A 25227-nucleotide genomic window follows, 5' to 3' on the forward strand; every position below is an offset into this window, starting at 1 on the left:
CACCGCCGGCGCTGCCAGCCTGAGCGGCCCTCTCCGAGCCCGGCGGCCCACCCGGCTCTGGTGCATTGTCTAACGTCCCCGAGCGGCCTGAACGTAGGCTGCCCAGCTCCCCGGTGTCCCGAGGGGGAGCCGCCGCCCGGAAGACGCAGGGAGCGTGGGGAGAGCCGCGCGTGGCGCGGGCGCCAGGGGCACACACTCTTCCAGTGCCGGAGGCGCGGCCCCGGCACCTCCAGCCCGCGCAGCCGAAGCCTTCGAGAGAGCGCGTCAGCCCTCCTCGGGCCTCGGCACTTCCCTGATGGAGAGCGGCGCTGAGGACGTTGGGTGGGTCCTGGGCTTGGGCAGAGAGGGGTTAACCAGACCCGACTTCCGCCTAGGCGGGCGCGTGTTTAGAGCGCTGCCTCAGTGGGCCGAGCGGTCAGCGCGGAGCCCAGCCCGAGCCCCCGAGGCGGGCTGGGCGCCTTGGCTGCAGAGGGCACCAGCTGTGGCCCCCAGCTGGGCGCCTCTAGCAAAGCCCAGCGCGGACGGCCCTGGGCTGGACAAGTTGATGACCAGATGTCCCAGACTCGAGCTGAGACAGCTTTCTGATAGAAAACTACAGCCAGACCCATTTTTTTTTTTTTTTTTCCCTTTCGGAAGCAAATCTCACTCAGCTCCTGGCCATGAAGCTTCATAAACGAGCAGGGCCTTGGCTGTTGAGGCATCGGGTTGCGGGGGAGGAGACAGTAGCTATGACACTACTTGACACTTGTTTTTTCTGCCCTTTACCTTCCACCACCATTTCTCCCGAGGTTTTTGCCCAATTTTGGTTATTCTGGTTTTTCTCCTTGCTTCGATCTTTAACTTCTTTGTCCCTGAGCGCCTCTCTGTCCCCTTCTTCCAAGGTTACCCCCCCTCTCCTTTTTCGGTGGGACACAGAGACTTCAGTGTGCAGCAAAAAGGCGACACTGCACCTGGGCCCCTTTTGAGACTCGTTCCTTTTGGGTTCATTCCAAGCACCCTGTGTTGGCTTTTTTTTTTAAATAAATTTTTTAAAGAATGAAGAATGATAAACTGAAATGTTAAAGTATAGAAAAGGGATAAATTCCTCAGTTTCTAAGGAACTGGAGTAGGAGATAAATGTGCATTCTGACCTTAGATTATCATTACTAAATTCAGTGATTCCTCACTACAGTCTATGCCTTGAACTTACATATGTTCAAAAAGGAAAACTCAGACTTTCTTCAAAATCAGCACACCTGCTCTTGAGCCATACTTGTGTGCAGCAGGGCTTCTCAGACTTGAAAGTGCATACGAACCACGCCAGGATTCTTGATTCAGGTCTGTATATATAATGTATATTCCATATATATAAAGAGCTCCCAGAAGACCCAGGGGCTGCTGGTCCAGGAAGATCACACTGAATTGTTGAGGCTGGAGCTTCCCATGTCCCCATGCTAGTCTGAGAGGAAAACAGGGACAGCTCAATGCTAGAGGCAAGCAGTGTGGGTTCTTGTGCTGCTTCAACGCTGCATAATAGGTAGGTAAAGATGCTCACATAGGTGCGCGCACACACACACACACACACCTTATTGAGCTTGTGATTAAATAAGTCATTTCAATTCCTGACTGGACCCGAGCCATCAGGCTGCTGCTGAAATAGCTGCACATTCCAGGACAAAAGTGTTCATGGAGACTCAGGGCATCCAAATTTTGATCCATTTCAAATCTCCAAAGAAAATGCTGGTTTTTGCTAGGAGGGATCCTGATAAGGTTTTGAAATTGGGAAGGCCTCCAACACGAACCAAGTAGGAGAAAGCGGTACTGGCTGTGAGGGTGTCCAGGATTGATGAGGCGATCAAACAAGAGCAAAAGGCAGGCACTGTGTAAACCTTCTCAGGAGATATTTTCAGGAGAGTAAAATGAAAAACAAAGAAACCTATTTTCGAATGGAATGTTGAGAACAGCCCTTGGATTATTGAGGCCTTCTTCTGAGGGTATATATACTGTATGAAAAAAAGTCCTGAATAAGTCTAATGAGCAAGATCTGTGAAATAAATCATAGATAGAACCCTGTTTACGTAAAGGGAAAAATCATGTATCCAAAAGGAAGGCAAAAGGAAAACTTCTGCTAACTTCCACTTATGTTTTAATTGTAAATGGTTAGTTGTTGTAATTTCAACAATGAAATTAATACATGTTACATGTCCTACATAAAACATACTATATGTAAGAAAAAAGCCACAAGACAAGCAAATGCTCAGAATACCTCTTATCCCACCAAAAAAGAGTCTATGAAACACAGTGGGGATTTAAGCCATTTCTACTTTTAGTTTCTGGTAACTGTTCATTAGGCAACCAACAAGAACCTAGAATTGTTCAAACAGGACAGTAATGTGGTCTACCACATGTCTACCACTTCTTGTAGAGGTTACGTCTAAATTCTAAGCCCCCAAGTAAAATCCTTTTTAACGAAGCCTCAGAAACGAACATTTTTACCATATTTTCACAAAGGGTACAGACAAGAATGAAATCTGTCTCCATATGTTTTCCCATACTCCTTAGTGTACCCAGTATGGTGCTGTGCCATGAGTATTAATGGGGGCAGTTATTTATGTAAATCAGGTTAGAAACAGGGTGAGGGGTAAGGTCTCTATAAAACCTGCCATAAGTCAAATTTTTGTCTTTATCAGGACACTATTTTTAATTTGGAAAAGATGAGAGAAGACAATAATTTCCTATGTGTTCATGATATCAAACTCACATTATAGTGATTTTTCTCATTTTGCTTTGAAGAGATTATATACCTTCTATTGCTGTCTTAGCTAAGAGTCTAACGGAGTTGTGGCAGGTCACTCCCAGATAATCTCAACACTGTTGGCAGAATGTACTCTTTAAGAACAAGATAAAGTCTAAATTAACATTGTCCCCTTTTTCTTCTTAAACGTACTCCACTGAAATCCTGAAAAGTCTAACACATTAAGAAACTGAATATACAATATTAATTTGTGACAGATATTTCAAATATGTCAACATTTGTTTTTTCTGGGTTACTCACTAATGGGCCAGCAACTCCTTAATGGCAATCATTTTACATTTGTGAAGTTTTGTTATCACACTGATGTTTTATGTATTATAAGATCTTAAATTGCAAAGACAAACATATCTTTGTGTGAGATTTCTAGAGCACTGTCAAATGTTATTCTGTCAATTCCACCCAGTGCCAAAAAACCTCAGGAGACATAGATTGTAAATGTATTTTATTTTGTAAGCAACAATCAAAATATATTTGTGTCACTGTTTTCTTCAAATATTAAATGGGATCTTAACAAAATTTGTCCACTTTGATGTATTCTTATACAACTTTGGAATCTGCAAAGACCCTGACTAAAGAAACAGAAGTAATTGCACAACTGAGACTGAAGGTGTTACAGTGCTGCAAATGATGCCAGATGTCTTACATTTAACCAAACACACCTTCAGAGGTCCCTTGATTTTGAACATTAGGAACAATAGAGGAATATACGCTGAAAGTATCACTAATAGCCTTTTGCGTTGTTTTATTTAAATACGACAGTATCCAACATAGCTGCTAAACACTGGACGATATTTGAAGTCATAAGTACATCCACATGTTCCTCCAAATGACGTTTCGGGTCCTAAATTTAAAAAAAACGGGGAAAGAAAAAGAAAAAGGAACCATATTACTGACAGAACAGAACTAATGAAATTGGTAAAGAAAGCCAAACATAAATTTATATATATTTTAAAATTTAACTTTCCTAATATATTGTTACATTCTTAGGATTTATAAATATTAAAAAATTAAGTACCTGATAAAAATAATAGATTTGTAAATCTGGTATTTTTGTTGTATATTTCATTGTAGCGAAAGACTGATTTACATAATCAATGCCATGACTCTGTACCAGAAATTACAAAGAGTAACAAGGAATTCTATACAGCCGCAGCATCTGATTTTTAAAAAAACAATGTATAAGCATTTATATGTGTGCATAAGCCCAAGTATGTGTGCGTATTTTCTGTCATTCCTATTTATTGGCTGAGTGGGTTCTTTACTCAAAGCAGACATCGCAATAGGTAAGAGTTCAGTGTGAATTCTCATTACTTCCTCTGTCATTTTAATTTAAATTTAATTCATGTATAATTTTAATATTTCAGGAAAGGTGCTTTAAATGATTCAGGAAATATTCTTGGATCAAAAGTAAATGTTAGTTTAAAAATTAAAATTCAATTTGGACCAATTCTACATTGTTAAGAATACATATTTTATAGTTATTTTGAAAAAAAAAAAAACGATCATAGTAAAGTATAATAGGTATATCTTGTAAATGAAACCTAATCAAATCCATATATGAATGTCTGAGTTAAAAAACATTTTAATAAATGAAGTCAAATTAAAATGCTTAATTTATATTCATGTTTAAGGTTGAGCTGAATGAAGTATATCAGCTAAATATGAAAGCTTTAAAATTATATATATATTGCACACAATAAAAACCCCTCAATTAAAACATGATTTTCGTTTTGGGTATTGCTAAAATACCCAAGACTCCTGACTTTAAACAAATGTTCATCACTGGAATTATTTCTTGGCTGTTCTTTCCTAAATTACAATTTCAATATATGCTTGATTTCCTTAAACAACCCAGAGATGCAACATGATACAAATAATTTCAAGTAACTAGACCACATATTAAACTTTCTGTATTTCAGAAATAAGCCTTAGGACATTTTAGGTAAAAGTGACTTTTCGAAAGACTGGAAGGAGAAAGAGTGATCTGATTTCATTCTAGACAGGTTTGCTTTTGCCATGCAATAGGTTAAACCAGTGAAATACTGTATTTTGAAAAATGATTCTGATGATTATTCAACTCTCCCCATTACATATTTTTCAGCTTTGCTTTTAATTTAGACCTTTTACTTGTTGCTGTTAGTACAATCTACATCGTAGCTTCAGATTCAGTCAAAAAATAGTTCTATAAAGTGCAAGGCTCCAAGCTGGTGATCTAATAATAAATATGAGACTACAATAAATAGTGGGAAAAGACAACAAGAGTAACTATATCAAACAGGATGAGAGATTAAGATGAACTAACTATACTTCATTTTGTTTTGGGAGAGTTCTTATTTTTAAATTATAATATTCAGACAGTAGTGAGATTTCATTTCCCTGATTGTGATATTTAAGTCAGACCTTTGCCCCTCCTGCTCTGATGGAGTAACTGGTTTTGTAGTGAATTGGTAACACACTTCCCTCAGTTATCTACATTACTTCTTGTGGCAGCTGGGTGATTCTTAGAGATTTCCCATCCAAGAATGGTCCTGGCCCAAACCTACATAGCTTGTGAGATGTGATGGGATCAGAGCATATGGTAGGATGGCTGAAAGCAAAGACAGCTTAGTGTCTTGCATCTGAAATATCAAGATTCTGCCAACATCAGCAATATGATAACCATGTTCCATGAAATGAAAAAAAATGTAATCAACATTCTTTAAAAAACAGTCTAATTAATCTGTAGATTCTTTTAATTGGTTGGTGTGTTCCCCCAACCCTCAGAAAATAGGAACTAAAATATAGATTTCATCTTGGAAAAGTGAAAGAGCAAATACTTAAAACACTTCACTCACTATAATCAAACGGGGCCCTAAGCCTTCTCAGGAACATTACCTGCATATCAAAACCTACAAATTGACAAACTGTATCATTTACAAAACTATTACGTATGAAATAAATCTACCATTCTATTATTCACTGATATTATTTCCAGTAAAAATAATACTTGAAAAATTAACGTTAAGTAAGGACCTAAGTTTCCTAATTTATTTCTAGTAAATTATTTTCACTAAAGATAGTATCTCACAGGTATTTGTGACTTCACTATATATGGCAAAGAGAATTTGACATCAAGTAATTCAGTGACCTTTAAAATTAGCATCATATTTACATGACAGAAGAAAACTGTAGAGTGAACAGACAGGAAAAAAATCATGCAGGCCCTAAAACAGTTTTAAGTCTACAAGAGCATGTTCTTATGCGACTGCATAGCCTATTACAGTACACCTCACCTGCTTGCCAACATTCTTTATTGCCAGCTGTTCAGGTGTCATCTTATCTTCTTCTTCTACAGCCTGTGAATGAAACACAAAGGACAGAGTTTCAAATTCTAAATTTACTGTTCCCACTGTAGAATATTCACCAAAGACAATGGTGATCATAAGTTTCATTCACAGAACCTTTTATTCAAGTGACTTATTAAACAAAAAAGCAATTTTGCTACTCTTCAGTTGTAGTAAAAACTACCACCACCGGCATTTTGAAAACAGACTTACGAGATATGTAAAAGACACTGAATATGTCAAACTGGACCACTAAATGATAGTATTAACTATCTGGAAACTGTTAGAGAATTCTTTGAGGGATGGCTAACCTGGAGAGAAGCCCCTGGATCAGCTGCTCAAGGCACCATGATGCTAACCAGTCCTATTCTGTCTTCTTTCCCTTGTCCTACTCTCGTCACAACCTTTGCCCCAACTTCCCATTTCTTTGTCTTTTTCTTTTCAATGGAATCTGTATATAACCAGTATCTATTTAACTACCAGTATCTCTTTGGATCGAAGGAACTGGTGGCTTTTTTTTTCTTAATGTTTATTTATTTTTGAGAGAAACAGAGAGAAAGAAAGAGACAGAGCGTGTGGGCGAGCGGAGGGGCAGTGAGACACAGAATCTGAAGGAGGCTCCAGGCGCTAAGCTGTCAGCACATAGCCCGATGTGGGACTCAAACTCCCAAATTGTGAGATCATGACCTGAGGTGAAGTTGGACACTCGACCAACTGAGCCACCCAGGCGCCCCAAGGAACTGCTTACTTTTGACCCACGTAACAAATCATATAGTTTTCTCCCTTCATAACTCTACATATTTGAAATCTCTAAAAGTAGTACACGTATTCAGAAAAAAAAATCTCAATTCTCCATGACTGATCTTTAGTAATCATGAAGAAATAAGAGTAATCTGAAGTTTTCAGCATGAAAAACTTACTTGAATTACAATCCAAATCAAGTATAAACAAAATCAACCAAAATATACACAAACCATTTTCTACTATTATCAGTTAGCTACAGACTCCTAGGTGCATGATCATAAATGTTCTAGCAAGTAATTATGAAATAATTATAGCGTTTAGATAACTACCACTACTGCCCCCCTCTCTCAACAACAGCACCACCATAAAACCTCTTTATTGAGAAGGAACTTAAGAGGCTGGGTATGTTTCTGTCTGAAGCCAGGACTCTACATCACATGAACTCTGTCTTTAGTGCCTGATAAATGGAAAACAAAGAAAACTGAAGGGTCACCCACCTTAAGAAATAACACTATAGCACTTACCACAACTATGGTTACAAAAGAGGGTGAGATGGTGGGGGTGGAAAGCAGGAAACCAAAATCCCAGTGAGGGTTAGATTTGGATACTCTAAACTTAATAATCTTGCAGCTGCCAAATTTCTTCATGTGTGAACAATGAACATGTAGGAAATGCAATCATCAGACATTTCCCATAAACTGGGAAGTTTGGCTGCATTTCACACCTTCTTAATAGTTTTGTAAACAGAGAACTTGAAAATGAGCAAAGATGGCAAGTGTCTAATTTTATAAATGGACAAACTATCTAGAGAATTTTCCCCAGTAGAACCTGCCTAAAGAGAAAAGATGGTGAATAAGTACTGTATCTACTGATTATTAGAGGGTACTTATTTACAACACATCATCAAGAAAATACATTTGTGACTCATAAAACTGAAGGAAGGAAAAAATAAAAGTTAATAACACTCCAAATCTAGAATTCCCTCGATAGAGAATATGTTCATTTTCAGAGTCAGATGTCAGTCCTATTATTCTCAGCTAGTTAAAAAAGTATTATGTAAGTGGGAAATTGCTTCCCCACTATCCCAATGATTTACATATATAGAAACAAAGGCAACACATAAAAAGTTCGTTTTTCTCAATTGCTTTTACAAATCCTGACACTATAACTTACCTATTTGATGACATTATTATTGATGAATGGAACAAGTCACTTAAGTTTGTATTCTGCATTCATTCAGTGTTAGCTGCTCTATGCACATGTTAAAAACAGTACAGTATTGGAAGGAGGTAAGAGTTTTGGAATTTGGCTCAAAATATCAGTCAATGTACAAAACAGTTATTAAAAAGTATCATGGAGTATCGCAAATATCAAAGATGGCAGGTATGCAAAGATGAAAGTCAAAAAGTATTTAAAGCACTGGTCCTTTTTTGAAAAGTTTAAACAGAACATAAAAAGCTCTAACTTAATTTTTAAAATCTTTTACATCATTTAACCACTTTACCAATTAGTTTTTCCATTTCCAATAATTAAAAGAGGGAGTTCACAAACTCTTTGAGAAGTGCAGATGGTAAAAAGTACTCCCAGCCATAGATGCCATCTGGAAAGTGAGGAGCAGCTGTAGATTTAGGCATATACTAAGGTTGCAAACCCCCATGACAAAGAATAAGCACATCTCTTTCATTCTAAGATACACCAGATGAGACCAGATCATCACATCCAAACCCTCAATGTTTTCTCCACTTACCTAGGTTACCTAGATCTCATCTACTGTCTGGGCAAGACCAGCCTGTCTTCATTCATAGCTCTAATCTGGCTAGTCACCAGGAAAAATAAGAAATGGTAGCAGCAGAAACAAATGAAATTCAGGCACAGGCAGTGTCCTCACTAGGGGAACTTCTGTGTTTATGGCAACTTCTGTGATTTGGCATCAAATTTTGCTTTTGCATTCATGCTCTTCGGTTTACTCAACCAACAAAAAAGCACTGAAAATGTTTGTGGCTATTCACACTAGAAACGTTTTTAACAGTTTATCAACAAAGACCCCCAGATGGCTATCCCATCATGCACGGTCTGCACAGTTCTAAGAAATTCCTAGAATTTGGTCTGTTACCATAATCCCCTCAGACGTACCCCCATCTTAAAGAGGCTTTTACTAAACCCATTAACTCCATTCTCCTTTTTTTGGTAATGGTCAAATTTCTTACATGGAAAACCTGTATCTTAGATTCTACCATTTTATTTACCCTTTAAAAAATATGGACTGGATTCTTTGGACTTCATTAACACTCTTTTAAGGATCTCCACCAGGTAAATTCCAATGAACTCAGTTTTCTTAAACTTTCTGAATGCCTTAAACAACTTCTTCAATCACTGTTTGCTCTTCTAATCCTTTAACCTCTCAGCTTCTAGGATACCATGTCTCTTATTCCACTTCGTACTTCTCTGGTCCTTGAGCTTCTTTTCTTCCCTTTGTAATATTAACTTTCTTTACTCTGTAACATGCCCCGGTCCCCTTTAATAAACATATGTTTTCTAAAATCACATAGATGGTAATTTCTTTCACCATTAAACAATCTCTGCATAACTGCTAGTGAATTTCAAGATACTATATTTTACTTCTTTCTTGATTTTATATGAAGTTAATGTATTGACTATATAACTGAAAATCACATTACTGGGTTAAGGGGGGGGTAAAGAATGAGTTTAAAGAAATGACTTTTATATAACATACTTGAGAAACCAAAAATAGCAAACATGAAACCATTAGAAATTTGAGACAGGAGAAGAGGTGTGAGTTTGGACAACATAAAACTGATTTTCCTACAACTATCAGTAAGTGCATATTATCATTACACTTGCTTTTACAAATATTGATTTACTAAATCCTTAAAACATCCCAGTGAAGTAAGTTAATATATATTTTACATATGAAGAAATTAGGTACTATCTCCTTGGGAGAACCATATGTTAATCCCAGCAATACTCCTATTATAAAAAAAATATTTCTAACTCTCCTTATGGAATAGCTTGTAACATTTCAGGTACATTCTATACATGTCCTCAACAGAAGAATTTTCATTTACATATTCAATAATCACTATTAAGTACTCCTTCTGAATAAGATAGTTCCCTCTCATGGAGCTCACATTCGGACTTTACTTGCCTGGAAATCTCAAACTGCAATGCAGTATGAAATATACAAAACTGAATGTGCACAAAGAACAATGGGGACACATATAGCATACAGCCAATAAACAATGCAACCGTTAACTTCCAACAGTACTATCTCCAAAGACCTTGAAGCAACATTCATGACAATTCAGGAAATAACTACTTTTTAATGATACATAAAATAAAAAAGCCAAACCCATGATTTAATAAGCTGCCTGCACAGCATAAATTATAAAAATCTTACAGGGAATCCAAATTAAAAGTGTAATTACATGAAATAGGGATATACAATTAACATCATAGGTGTATGTGTATGCACCCGTAACAGAAATTAAGAGTTCAGCTTGTTGAAAAACTTCTATGGCAGAATCTACTAGATGCCTACCCAATATGTATCTTCCCCTTCTTCTTTTGTAATACAACACTAATTTCATTAAAGACAGTGCTGCTCCCAGGTAAAAGACTACCAGGTAAAATTCTANAGCAAGATGTGTCCACTTGATGTCTGCCAATGAACTATAATCAGAAGCGCTGTTGGGTAGGATTTACAAAAAGGACTGTGAAAGGGAGCTGATTTAGCTCAGATGTATCCCCCCTTCTGCCCTTCCTTTTTAACCAGTTGCTGGGAACTCAGATGGGATGGCTAAAGCTCTAGCAATCACCCTGAACTGTGAGGATATCTAAAGGATAGAAGCCAATATGAGGAAAGGGGAACAAAAGATAGAAGGAATCTGGGTTTGTGAGGACTTCATAGTTTCATACTGGCCTTAACTTGCAAGACACCTATATTTCTTTCTTTTTTTTCTTTATTAAGAGACCTACATTTCTAACTTGTTGAAGCCATTGATACTTTGAGTTAACGTGATCTTAGATACAAGCAACATCTGACTAATGCAAAAACTGAAAATAAATTCAGGATTTACATAAAGTATATCATTCCTCTATTTTCCGTCTTTGAGGTGACACTGTTCATAAAATAATACGTTGAGATAAAAATACAGAGGTATTTTTGAAAAAGAAAAGGAAGATAGGTAACATAGTGGGAACTTTTCATATTGTTATACAATATAATTTCTACACATAATAGCGGGTTGTAAATACTTCTGTAAGTCTGTTCTTGTAGAATTAATTCTTTATAATAACCTTAAAAGAGAACATGTTAGTTTTAAGAGTTATACGCATTTATAATTGAAATATAGCCTCTAAAAGTGCTGTATCTCTTACCCACTAGTGATGCATTTTCCCATTTTTTTATATTTAAAAATAAAATTTTTTCTTTGACTATTTAATAATGTTGAACTTGTCTTTTCATGTTTATATGCCATTTGTTTTCAGTGAGTTTTCTAGCTGTTTTTTCCAAATAATTGATTTTTTTAAAACTATTATTATAGGGATTCTTGTGGATACTATACATTTTTGGATGCTAGCCCTTTCTGTGTTACCAGTACATATTTTCTCCCAGTTTGACTCCTAACAAGCGTTCAATAAATGTTAGTTATTATTTTTGTTGCATATAAACTTTACTGTCAAGTTATCAAAACTATAAACCTCATTGATATTTAATGATAGCATTAATGTAATCTTTGGAAAGCTTGGCAACAGCTTTACAATATTGAATCTTCCCATTTGAAAACCAGACAATCTATTTATAAGTTTTTTTAGTATTATTCAAATAAGTCATATACATTTACACATGTATTTCTTATGGTAATTATTTTTAAAGTATTTTATAATTTTGGTTACTGTGAACTGATTTATCTATTATGTTTTTCAATATAATTTTCAATATTTTTCAATGGGTTTTCTAGTTTAGTGTCATAGATTATTGTTTGATTGTAAATCCTATCATACTTAAATAATGATAATCTGGCCTGGTTTTCCCAATATTTATTATTTTTTTCCTATCTTATTACACTAGCATAAAACATTTTCCCACTTAAAACAGCTACTGTAGTAAACCAAATATAATCAAATAGTTACATGTTTTATATGTAATCACATAAAAAATATACCTGAATTTTCTTTCAGGTTATAGAGTTGTTCTATAAACTATTTTCTATACACTATTTCTACCTGAAAGGTAAACTGTCAGATCTCAGAATTTACAGGGCTACATGTTTGAAAACAAGGCAAATCTTCATGTCTGTCTTTTTTTTTTTAAGTTTTATTTATTTAAGTGATCTCTACATCCAACATGGGGCTCAAACTCATGACCCTGAGATCAAGAGTTTGATGCTCTACCATCTGAGCTAGCCAGGTGCCCCCTCTATGTTATTTTTTATTTTTTTGAGAGAGAGAGGGAAAGGGAGAGAGAGGGAGGCAGAGAGAGGGAGAGAGAGAGAGGCAGAGAGAGGCAGAGAGAGGGAGAGAGAGGGAGGGAGAGGGAGAGGGAGAGAGAGAGAGAGAGAGAGAGAGATTATGTGGGTGGGTCTGTACAGGGGAGAGCGGCAGAGAGAGAGAGAGAGAGAAAGAAAAGAGAATCTGAAGCAGGCTCCATACTCAGTAAGGAGCCCATTGCAGGGCTCAATCCCATGCCCCTGGGATCATGACGTGAACCAAAATCAAGAGTTAGATGCTCAACCAACTAAGCCACCCAGGCACGCCCCTACCCCCCACCCTATGTTATTCTTAAAATGCTCTTTTATAATTCATTTTTCACTTGCACATTCATTTACAAATATCCAATCAAATATTATCAATATTATAAAACTTGATACATCTTACCACGAATAAATTAGAGGAGATTTGAAATAACAGAGTGTGGGTGCTGTAATTTAGTAATTAGAGAAATCAATGACTAGTAATCAAGCAGAATCTTTGTGTGAAATTCAGACTTGAAATACAAAAGTTGGGACAAAGGAATTTAATTATTTTCTAATCTTCTTTCACTTTAGGAGCTAACTGGCACCTAACAGTAATTACCTTAGTTTAAAACACCAACCAATTAAAAAGAATACTATGAAGAATTGGTAACATGGGCATTTCTTTTTATATTTTAAGTGTTACTAAAAACTCCACCACATTCTCTTTCAATCACAGAGGGAATTACATTCTCAAATTTGGACTCCTTCATATCACAGCTTACACATTGTTTTCATTTTATAACCAAACCTTACAAGTTTTTGAGTACTACAGAGATTTTTTAAAACTGTAAAATAGGAAAAACTTCTGTGGATGGGCAGCAGTAACCATAAATAGGTTATTTCCTGGCAGTGGTACCAATATGAATTTACTTAAAACTTGCAATGTTACAGAAATGAAAACCATTCCTACAGTCTGCTGAATAATATTACTTAAGTCACTAATGTGTAAAAGGTTAGCTGTTTTAAGTATGATAAACTACTTCTTTCTCTTTAATCTTCACAGCATGAAAATATACTAGAAAGATAAAAAAAATACTTTCCCTATAATCTAGAATCAATGATTTCCAGCTGGAACACTGCATATAAATCAGGGCATGCTCTTTAAAGCCAGACCTAATTCAGCTGGAATTTAGTTTGTATGAGCCCATCAACTTTTTTCAAAGCTAAATTCTCTCCAAAGACTTCCTGCTACATGTGGCAAATTTCATACAGTCTCTTGGCTAGTATTTATTTTGATAAGATGTGTTTAATGTAAAAAAGAGAAATATTACTTTTTTTAAACTTTATTTATTTTGAGAACGAGCCTGTGNCTCCTTGCTGTCAACACAGAGCCCAATGCACAGCTCCATCTCAGAAACCGTGAGATCATGACCTGAGCTGAAACTGAGTTGGATGCTAAACTGACTGAGCCACCCAGGAACCCTGAGAAATACTACTTTTTGGTGTGACAACCAAAAAAAATTTAGCTGTCTCCAAAATCTTAAGCTTTAGCTCCTATCATTAATTTTTAGTCCTGTTTTTCTACTGGCTTGTTTAAAACAGAACTTGATCTCCTTTCTCAAACTTTCTACTTCAAAATTGGAAAATTTTAATGGTACTAATACATTTTTAGTTACCTAGGCAGGAAGCCCTGAATTCATCTTTGATTCCTCCTTCTTCTTTCACTCCATCTATCCAGGCACCATGTTTTCTTCATTTGACTGTTGATGCCTCTGTCCCCAATGCCACTCTGGTTAAAGCAAATACCTAGTACCTTTTGTTTGGTTAACAGCAAGCTCCTCCTGAACAGAACCTCCATGTCAAATCTCCTCTTCCGGCACAGCCCTTCTTCTATACTGTCGTCAAATTACCTTTCTAAAATCAGGTTCTGGGTATATCATACTCCTAGTCAAAAATAACTCTATCCAGGTATTCCAAATCCTGTTACTTGAAATCAATGATTTTAAAAAACTCTTCCCCCACTCACCCTCATATATTTATATACTCTAGCCTAACACAGTTTCCTAAAGGTGGTCTTTGCCTTTTCTGTCTCCTGGTCTTTGTGTGTGATATTTATTTTGCCAACGGTTAACATTTGTCTGTAGGTCCAAATCTTATTTATGCTTTAAGGGTCTAGTTCAAATGCTGTATTCTCTAAGACATCATCCCAGGTCCTTCACAAAAAAAAGCAAGAGCCTCTGAATCTCTACAGGACTTCACAATCTTCACCATGGCAGTGTTCTCTAACTTCTAACTTGAATGAGTACACAGATCTCCTGGAAATCTTGATAAAATGTAGATTTTCATTCAGTAGGTCTGAGAGTCTCTATTTCTAACATGATCCCAGGTGATACGGAATCAGCTGGTCTGTGGACTATGTGAATACTGACACGATATGGGACACACCAATTTTGGCCGACTACTCTGATTATTTGTGAACTTTTTATACTGCCTCTGTTTTCCTAAAAGTGAAGAAAGGATCCTTCTTTTCCACTGCAACTTGTATGGGTAATAATCAATCGATATTTGTCAACAAAACCATGCATAAATGTTTTACAAATTATAGGTTTTCAGTCCATTAATAGGTTGCAAACTATATGTACATGTATATAATATGTATCTAATTGAAACAAAATTAAGTCAAATGAGAAAAAAAGCAATATACCACATGTAATAAGGGTAAACATCGTTTTATAAAACTTTTGTTGCAATTACATATACACACATACATTTATTTGCATGTACTCGGTCAAAAATGTAAAATCTGTTTTTTAATTTCTTAATGTTCATATATTTTTGAGACAGAGAGAGAGAGAACGAGAATGTGAGCAGGTGAGGGGCAGAGAGACAGGGAGACACAGAATCCAAAGCAGGCTCCAGGCTCTGAGCTGTCAGCACAGAGCTTGATGCAGGGCTTGAACCCACGAACTATGAGATCATGACCTGAGCTGAAGTTGGATGCTTAACCAACTGAGCCACCCAGATCCCCCCAAAATCTGTTTTTCATGTGGATTTTGGCCAAGAAAGCTGTAAAATATATGTTATGGGTTGAATCATGTCCCTAAACAAGATATACTGAACTCTTAACCCTGGTTAGAGATTAAAGTTGCCACAAGCTAAAGAAAACCTGGGACTGAAGAACCTGGAAAAGGAAAGGAAAGACATTCCCCTGGAGGCTTCAGATGGACCATGGCTCTGCCAACACCTTGATTTTGACCTTTGGCCTCCATAATCATGAGGCCATGTATTTGTTTTAAGATACCCAGTTTATGATAGTTTGTTAAGGCAGCCCTTGGAAACTAATATAAGATACATTTTATTTTTTAAATATATATATAGTTTAGTTAGAGACAGAGAGGTAGGGGCAGAGAGAGAAGGAGAGAGGGAATTCCAAGCAGGCTCCACACTGTCAATGAAGGGCTTGATATGAGGCTCGAACTCATGAACTGTGAAACCATGACCTGAGCCAAAATCAAGAATTGGACACTTAAATGAGTGAGCCACCCAGGTGCCCCTAGAAGATATATTTTAGTCATAGCTCAAGTATTTTCTAAATTTCAGAATTATAAAAAATATAAATCTATGAACAAGAATATTATGGCTTCATATATTATAGTACACAATAAACATTTTCAGGAGATTCTACAAAATACAACTTTTTAAACATCCTCATATACATGATCTCCCTTAGTTGTTATTTGTTTTTAAGTTTATTTATATACTGAGAAAGAGAGAGAGAGAGCGAGAGAGAGAGAGCGAGCGAGCACACAGAGAAGGGGTTGAAAGGGAGAGAGAGAATCCCAAGCAGGCTCTGTACAGTGGAGAGCCTGACACAGAGCTCAATCTCATGAACTGAGAGATCATGACCAGAGTCAAAAATCCAAAGTTGGATGCTTAAATGATAGAGCCACCCAGGAGCCCTGCTAGTTATTCTTCTTTACATCATCATCACTTATTTTTTTGTAGCACCAATGCTAATATATTATATTATGTTTCTTTGTTGTTTCCCCTACCAGAAAATAAGTTCTGTGAGGACAAGTATTGCTTCTTACCATATTCTCAGTGCCTAGTACATGTTAGGTTTTCAATAGACGCTTATTAAATGGAAAAAAGAAAAGTTCATAAACTAAACTGTATGTAGAAGTATTAAATGCTGTTGTTATCCTACATCTCCTTGTTTCCCATTCTCTTCAAAGACAAAGCCCTTTGGATAATCAAAAAATGTCTGTAAAAATACTTTATATGGCCTACAATAGGGGTTGGCAAACTATAGCCCATGGGCCAAATCTAGCCAGCTGCCTATTTTATTAACGTTGTACTGAAACACAGCCTCACTTACTCCTTTACATACTGTCTGTGGCTACTTTTCTACAACAGCAGAGTTGAGTATCTCCACAGACCGGACGGCCTGCTAAGTCCAAATGTTTATTATCTGATCTATAAAATAGGCCACTCTATTTTTAATTTTTTAAATGTTTTATCATTTTTGAGAGACAGAGAAAGATAGTTTAAGTGAATAGGGGCAGAAAGAAAGGGAGACACAGAATCCAAAGCGGACTCCAGGCTCTGAGCTGACAGCACAGAGCCTGTTGTGGGGCCTGAACCCATGGACTGTAAGACCGTTACCTGAGCTGATGTTGGGATGCTTAACTGACTGAGCTACCCAGGTGCCCCTAGGCCATGCTATTTTTAACCAGTATATATTTATACAATACTTGCCATCTAATCATATGTATTCTAAAGATTATAAGAAATAAATGTGGGAAGTAACTTTCACCTTATTGTAATTCTTGGCTAATTCCAACATCTCTTTTACCACTGATTCGTTGTGTTTACAGTGTTCACTGTAGTCCTGAAGTGTCAAACCTTCCATCCAACTCTTCTTATGCAAATTTAGCAACATCTGAAAGATACAAAGGAAAAGTAATAATTTTCCTGCATTGAGGATACCTCCTCACTTGTCTTAAGAAACAATTTCACAGAAAAAACTTTGGAATTAATGAATTTAAAATTTAATTTTATTAACTTAAATTCTAATAGGAATTCTCCTAAATTTATATTAATATAACCTAAGAAGTATTCCAACCCAATGGCCTTTGTATTTGCTGTCCTTCTGCCACAAAGGCTATCCTTATCTTTGCATGACTTACCTTTCTCATTTCCTTAAAGATAGATGGCATTCCTCACCACATTATATAAAAAAGCCATCTTACACTATGTTAAACATTTTTCTTCCTTTTACCTGCCTTATTATTTTATAACACGATCAAAACCTGAAATTTTTATTATTGCATTTCTCTCTTACTGAAGAAATATCAAAAGAGTAGAAACTTTGCCCAGTTGATTTCAAGATCACCACGATGTATATTTTAGAACAATATCTACTCATAACAAACATTCAATAAGTATCTATTGAATGCATAATGAATGAAAAACTATGTTATACACCAGATCTCTAATAGTTCATACAGCCCAGCTTTCAAAGGCTGAGGTAAGGAGGTAAATGCTCCATTTACTGAATGACTTGATGTAAATCTTACTGCACCTCAGTTTACATATTTATGAATTGAGGGCTTATATTAGATACTAAGTTTCTTTTCAATTCTAATAGTCCATCCATAATTTTTAAAATGAAAACTTCCTTACTGTTTAAATGAAAAGTCATGTAACTGGGCAGGAAATCACAGATTTATATAGTTTGCAATCAAATCAGCAAACTGGGATCAGACTCTATTAGTGATCATGGAACTAAACACCTTAGTTCACTGTTTCTCAAACTGTACTCCTAGGTCGGAGGATGTAATTCCTCAAAGTTCCTAAATTTTAAAGTTTAGAGTTTTTAAGACAGTTTTTCTTTAGTCTTATCATTCTACAAATGTTCTTTAGTTAAACTTTTAATTGGGTAATGTTTTAAAATGACTCAAAATCACTGTGAAAAAAATGGTTATCGTTCTTTTGCCATTAGAACCAGTCTATTTTGTGAGATCCATGAGCCATAATCTGAAGACATAGCTAGAAGTGTAGAGTTTGGTTTAGAAAAACTATTCTACTTGCTTAGAGACTTGCAGTTATATGTGGCACAAAGGTTTCTTAACGCTAGAGAATAAACTGCATGTCAAAAATCACTTATGAGACTTTGCAAGGCACATAGCTCCAAATTCCTCCATTCCCATTCAAGGGCCTGCAGAGACAAGAGTAACCTGCAAAAAAAACCCTGAAAAAATCCTGCACAACTAAGTCCAATTTTTTGACTGCTTCCCATCTTCTCCACTGATAAGTGTTCTAGAGAATATATCTTCAGGAAATAGTGGTGCAGCTGCAACTATATATATTATAAAGCTACCTGTACTTGAGTGTGGAGAACTGGATTTCCCACCACTTCTAATGCAGTTTCCACAGAGCATGAGGATATCCCTACCACGCTTGAACAAGGATTCCGTTGGGACCCCTGAGTAAGTATAAAGCTAATTACACAGGTTGATGGGTTAAGAGTAAAGGTAGGGCCTTTGATACCATAAAAGTATCTGAACTGAGCTAGAAGGAGCATAAACGTAACATTAATTAACTTACGTAGGTATTTGTATGTGTGTCTTTTATGTTAAGGATAGTGGCTAAATCTGGGGGTTAAAAAGGGAGGAAAGGTTGATGTAATTAGCTGGATATTTCTAAATAGCTGGGTGTCAGATATCAGACTGAAAAAATATTCACATATAAAAATTTTCAGTTTGTGTCTGGCTGGTGCTCTTTTTCATGGCCAGTATCTATTCTATAAAAATTAAAAATAAGTGTTGAAAATATACTCCAAGCTATCAACTAAATCTACCACAGTAGAAATAAACTTTGGGACATAAGCAAGCCACTGGAAGAGAGCTTAAAGGCTCTGTGTGTCCCCTCAGGACAGCAAAGAACTGGCCCCTGCAGCCTCTCACTCATCACCATGCTCAAAGCACACAGGACCTTTGGGTGAGTTTACTGGTAACTTTGACTTTTTAAAACAGTGTATTATAAAACTTAAATCAGAATTCTCCTTTTGATGAACGCCTTATACAGCACATCCTCCCCACAATATATGTATGAGATTAAAAATGGGGGTCATCTGGTTTAAAGAGGCAACACTGACAGATGAATTGATAAAGAAGACATGGTATGTATGTGCACACACGTGCGCGCGCACACACACACACACACACACACACACTGGAATATTACCTGGCAATCAGAAAGAACAAATCTTGCCACTTGCAACTATGTGGGTGGAACTAGAGGGTATTATGCTAATTGAAATTAGTCAGGGAAAGACAAAAATCATATGACTTCATTCATATGGGGAATTTAAGATACAAAACAGATGACCATAAGGGAAGGAAAGCAAAAATATAAAAACAAGGAGGGGCAATAAAACATAAGAGACTCTTAAATATAGAAAATAAACTGAGGGTTGCTGGAGGGGTTGTGGGTGGGAGGATGGGCTAAATGGGAAAGGGGTATTAAGGAAGACCCTTGTCAGGATGAGCACTGGGTGTTATACAAGGGGAAGAATGATTGGATTCTACTCCTGAAATCATTATTGCACTATCTGCTAACTAACTTGGATGTAAATTAAAAAAATAAATAAATAAAATTTAAAAGAAATTTTAAAAAAATGAAAGAGGGGCAGTACGAACAGCTCAATTTATCCCACTTCTCATGTACCTCATGCGCTAGAGGTGAATACCCTCCTAAGGTACCTTTGTGAGGAACAGCTGAAACCAGTTAAGAAAGGTCTTGTTTACTATTGATTACTAGTCACATTTGGACCTGAGAGTCATATGGGAACCAAAATGTACTGGCTATCAATACTACTCAGTGCTTTTAAAAATTATAAGTGTTGGGGGGCCTGGGTGGCTCAGTCAGTTAAGCGTCCGACTTCAGCTCAGGTCATGATCTCGCGGTTCGTGGGTTCGAGCCCCACGTCAGCTCTGTGCTGACAGCTAGCTCAGAGCCTGGAGCCTGCTTCTGGTTCTGNGAAAAAATTATAAATCTTTCTCAAAGAGAAATACAAGAAGCTAATTTGGAAGATGACTAATACTAAAAAAAAAAAAAAGCAGTTCTCATTATAATTTCAAAAAGCAACAGGCAGACTTAAATATTTGGCATTAGTTAAAATAATCCTAAAATAGTAGAAACAAAAGAATGTTACAACCCACCAAGATGTGAGGTGATTTTTAAGGTAATCAAAATTTAAAACTGCCTAGTATAAAATGGGGTAAGAATCTAGCTATAAATATCTGAAAATGTTACCGCATTTAAACATTTTTTTAATGTTTAATAAAAAAAATTTTTTTAAGCTTATTTATTTTGAGAGAGACACAGAGAGCAAGCAGGGGAGGGGCAAGGAGGGAAAGAGAGAATCCCAAGTAAGCTCCACACTGCTTCAAGGGTGTGAAGTGTGAAGCCTGATGCAGGGCTTGAACTCACGAACGGTGAGATCATGCTCTAAGCCGAAACCAAGAGTCGGACGCTCAACCTACTGAGCCACCCAGGCACCCCCTGCATTTCCCTTTTGATTCACCTTAAGTTTACCCTTGTAAACAGGGTTTACATATGGGTTGTTTCTTTCTTTTCCTTCTTTAAGTTTTTTTAATGTTTTATCTATTTCTGAGAGACCGAGAGAGACACTGTGAGCAGGGGAGGGTTAGAGAGAGAGGGAGATACAGAATCTGAAGGAGGTTCCAGGCTCCGAGCTGGCTGTCAGCACAGAGCCCGACGTGGGGCTCAAACCCAGGAGCTGTGAGATCATGACCTGAGCCGAAGTTGGAGCCCAACCGACTGAGCCACCCAGGCGCCTCTTTTGTTTTAAGTACTATACAATTATAATCTAATTTATTCCTTTCAAACTTGGAAAGTTTCAAAGGGTCATTTTATTTATTTATTTATTAGCATTTATTCATTTTGAGAGAGAGAGAGAGAGAGCATGAGTAGGGGATGTGCAGAGAGAGAGGGAGACACAGAATCTGAAGCAGGCTCCAGGCTCTGAGCTGTCAGCACAGGACCTGACATGGGGCTCTAATTCACCGACCGTAAGATTATAACCTGAGTCAAGTCGGAAGCTCAACTAAATGAGCCACCCAGGTGCCCCTTGAAAGGTTATTTTACTGGAAATGATAAACTCATCAGAAACATCACAGAATGAAGAGAAAGATTTTTATAGTTAATCATAAAACCAAACATTAATGTTTGTATCCTACTTATTCTCTATTTTGGTAGCACCTACCAATAAGGTAAATGTCTTTAATATGTCCAATATAATATTGCTTTATGTTCCTGAAATTCATTAGGAATGAAAAAATATTTGAACACATCAATGAAAAAGGCCAACAATTCATATTCAAATATACTAAGTAATAGTTTAAACGGCCTTCTAAGATAAAAAATTTTAACTTACCTTCTGTTCCAGTTCATTTTTCCGGTAGTTAATAGTAATGGAGTAATAGTGTCTGTTTAGTCCGTGAATTAATGCCTATATAAATAATAAGAAAAGGGCAAATTAATATTTTGCATGTAAAAGACAGTTCAAAACTGCTGACATATCCTGCAAATAATACCTTTACTATCTTCTAAAAAGAAGCATTTTCACCTAAATAAATGAAAATATTTTTTTCTCAACTAGAAGTTTAGAAGGTTTAGAAGTACAGTCACACATTCTTCAAAATATCATACACAGTAGCACAAATTCAACAGTTTCAGTAGCTTTGCTCAGAGTTAGAGAGAGGGTCTGATCCCACTATAAACTAATTTATAAATTAATTATTCATAATCTATAAATAATACATAACTTATTAAGTCTGATTTTATGATATCTAGGGGCTCTTTTTTATTTCAAAAGAAAAGCCTAAAATTTAGTCATAATAATACACTTATCTTTTCACACACAACATTAATCTGGGTTTCCCTTTTTCTTGATTCAGTTCTAACAGAATTAACTAATTGTGTCCACACATGTCTCCAAATTAACAAAGTCGAGTTTGTTCTTACTGGGTCCATTTCTTTACCTCATGGTCTTAACCAGTGAGAAGCAATCTCACTAACCAGAATTTTTTCCATTGCACTTGTCTTCTAAGACAGACAGGCAGATCATGATAAAAATTTAAGCTAATGACATGGTTTTATTATAAGAAACAATGAAATCTGTCTGTGATGAAATTCATGGACAACTGCTCAAATAATTGAATGCTAGCAACGGACATCCAAATGGAGTTCAGAATGGTACTTTGGGAGACCATCTATCAGCCAAGTAAGATATTAAAGTACAGAAATACACCTTGGACTTATGTTCAAAAAGTATAAAAACAAAAAGGGTTTGGGGGTTAACTCAAATATAAAGATAAAGCTAACCAAAACCACCACCACACTCTCTATTGGATTTTTACAGTTAAGGTCTTAAGGTGCTGAGGTAGAGGATTAAGGGGTAGAAAGGAAACATTTAATGAGTAACCAGCACCTGTCTTGCACATTAGGTCTTCTAATCTTCACAACAACCCTATAAGATAGACTGGTCCCATTTGTATTTTGACAGATGAAGAAAATATAACACAATTCTTAATCTATACCAGTTTTATAGCAAGGCAAAGATGGGATTTGAACCTGAGTATTTCTGACTCCAAAGCCCATGTTTTTTGTACCATACTATGCCACAATGTATCTTAGGAAATTCTTGGATTCATAAGTCTTTATTTACACTTTAAAGGGCCAGGATAAAAACAAAGCATAGCCAATCTTATTTTAAAACTTTGCTAAGCAAAAATCACTCCACCAACTACTAAAACATTTTAGATATGTCCTATAACAATCCATTCTTATCCTAACATCTGCTATAATAAAACGGTTGATGTACAACATTAAAGTACTAAGTGCATCTATTAAATCCTTATCCATCTCAATAATCATTAGGAGTAGTGAATTAAATTTCAGTGCTCAGAAATGCTGCGCTGTGCAGATCAAAAAGTGGAATTAATCATGGCCTCCCTTAATACGTACCAGTATTTATGTAAGTTAGAAAGCATATCCCCTGGGTAGAAGGTACCTAGTCCTCCCAGTGGATAGAGCCTAAGTGGAGAGTGGAACTTAACACTAGATTTCAGTTGTCAATTGCCCCCTCATTGAAGTGTCTTTGTACAATGCCCTGACTACATCCTTCAGCATAGCAGCCATAAAGCTAGTAACACCTATGGCCAATAAACACAAAAATTAGCCAGCGTGCCCACAGTCTACATTTTGGGGAGTAACTATACTGCCTAAATATACAGTTTGGTATTTGAAGGCACTATCTACTTGATTTTCACTTACATTATTTAGATAAAACTAAATAAAATTTAAACTAAATTTAAATAAAATGATATCCTCAAGCAGTCTTCCAATTTCACTTACTCACCTGCTGTGTACCACCAGCACATTCCAAATCATAGTAAATCAGCCATGTAGAGTCCTCCTTTCACATGAGCCCCCAAAGCTAAGCCTCAGTGAATATTAAATTGTCTCAAATTAACCAATTTAGTTGACAAGTTGAGGCAGCATATACCAAATATAAGATTTGTTTTATCAAGAGGGACAGCTAACCTTTCGGAAGGGTCAAATTGCAAATTAAACAGAATATACTAAAAATGCCACAGTATGTCAGATAGACAGAGGAGAAAGTTACACGGCTATGAAAGTTCCTAAAACATCACTACATAACTTTTTAATTTACACTTAACAAACATATGATGATGGACTTAGGAAAATTTAGGCAATTCTTCATTAAAACAGGATTCATTCCCAAAGCTCATTCATTAATTGGCTATTTAAAATCTGCAACAGTTTCTCAGAGAAGCATTATAGTCTGATTCTGTTCTATACTATTACAGTCTGATTCTGTTCTATACAATTATATACTGTGGGCTAAATAAGCTTTCAGTGGCTGACCTGAGAAACCAACCACTTTTTACAGTACCATTTCTAGGACAGGACATTTCGGATTTACTAACAGCACTTAGCTTATTTATGTGCTTCTTGTATATCCTCACCCTCGTTTTCTATGCTCAAATCCTGACCTTTCAAAAAGGAAATTCTGCCTAGGTTAGTACTCATTATCAGAGTAAGGTGCTATCTGTTCTAGATTAAGAATGGGTTGGAGGATCATAGATAATGAGTTTTTGGGTTACTTCTATGCTGTTTTAGTTCATCTTTAGAGTAGAGCTTCATAATTTTGTTGGCATGACAAATTCAAAACAAGTACACAAGTCGTCATTACAGTGAAATAAACTTCAAAATCAATCAACATTTAAATTATTTATATTTCTGTATTTGTTCATTCATGTGAATTATTAGACTTAATATTAGAAATGACTTTGGGAGAATGGATACCTAATCCCAATGAATATTTGAGATTGGCTAAACCATTAGAGTGTAAATAATAGTGAGAAGGAAATGCAGTAAACTTAGAACTGTAGTGATGCATGAGCAAAGGTGGCAGAAACTATGGAACAAAAATAAAAGCAGTTTATGAGAGGCAATCAGCTATCAGCTTAGAATGAATCATGTAGAACCATATTTTATGTAAAAGGATTGCTGACAACGTTGTAAAATAAGATCCTTTACTTAAACGGTTTCCTGTATCAGAGAACTAAAACCCACCATCATCATACTTCACTGACACTGCCCAGACTGTTGAGAAGAGGTTAGAAGTTCTATCTCCATACACACACTGCCATGGAAAAGGAGGCGTATTATAAAACACTCAGCTTATGAACTTTATGATAACCTATTTACAGGTTCTGATAGGTCAAAAAAGCTCCAGGCTCTTAAAAAAGGCATGCTTATTTAGATCCAAAGG

At 36.4% G+C, this 25227-nt stretch overlaps 1 protein-coding gene across 2 annotated transcripts in view; it reads right to left on the reverse strand.

The window, feature by feature from the left end:
* Nucleotides 1–3219: 3219 nt before the first annotated feature.
* PSMD14 (proteasome 26S subunit, non-ATPase 14) overlaps nt 3220–25227 on the reverse strand; it is a 99919-nt gene continuing 77911 nt past the window's right edge. For both annotated transcript variants that reach the window (XM_077760993.1, XM_077760994.1), the window contains 4 exons: nt 21802–21876; nt 17155–17280; nt 6067–6129; nt 3220–3635 (listed from right to left, as the gene is read on the reverse strand). In XM_077760993.1, coding sequence (XP_077617119.1) covers nt 3537–3635; nt 6067–6129; nt 17155–17280; nt 21802–21876 — 363 coding nt within the window. In that variant the 3' untranslated portion in view covers nt 3220–3536. The remainder of the gene's footprint in view (nt 3636–6066; nt 6130–17154; nt 17281–21801; nt 21877–25227) is intronic.

Source organism: Crocuta crocuta, unplaced genomic scaffold (genome assembly GCF_008692635.1).
Source record: "Crocuta crocuta isolate KB4526 unplaced genomic scaffold, BGI_CrCroc_1.0 scaffold153, whole genome shotgun sequence".
Lineage (NCBI taxonomy): Eukaryota > Metazoa > Chordata > Mammalia > Carnivora > Hyaenidae > Crocuta > Crocuta crocuta.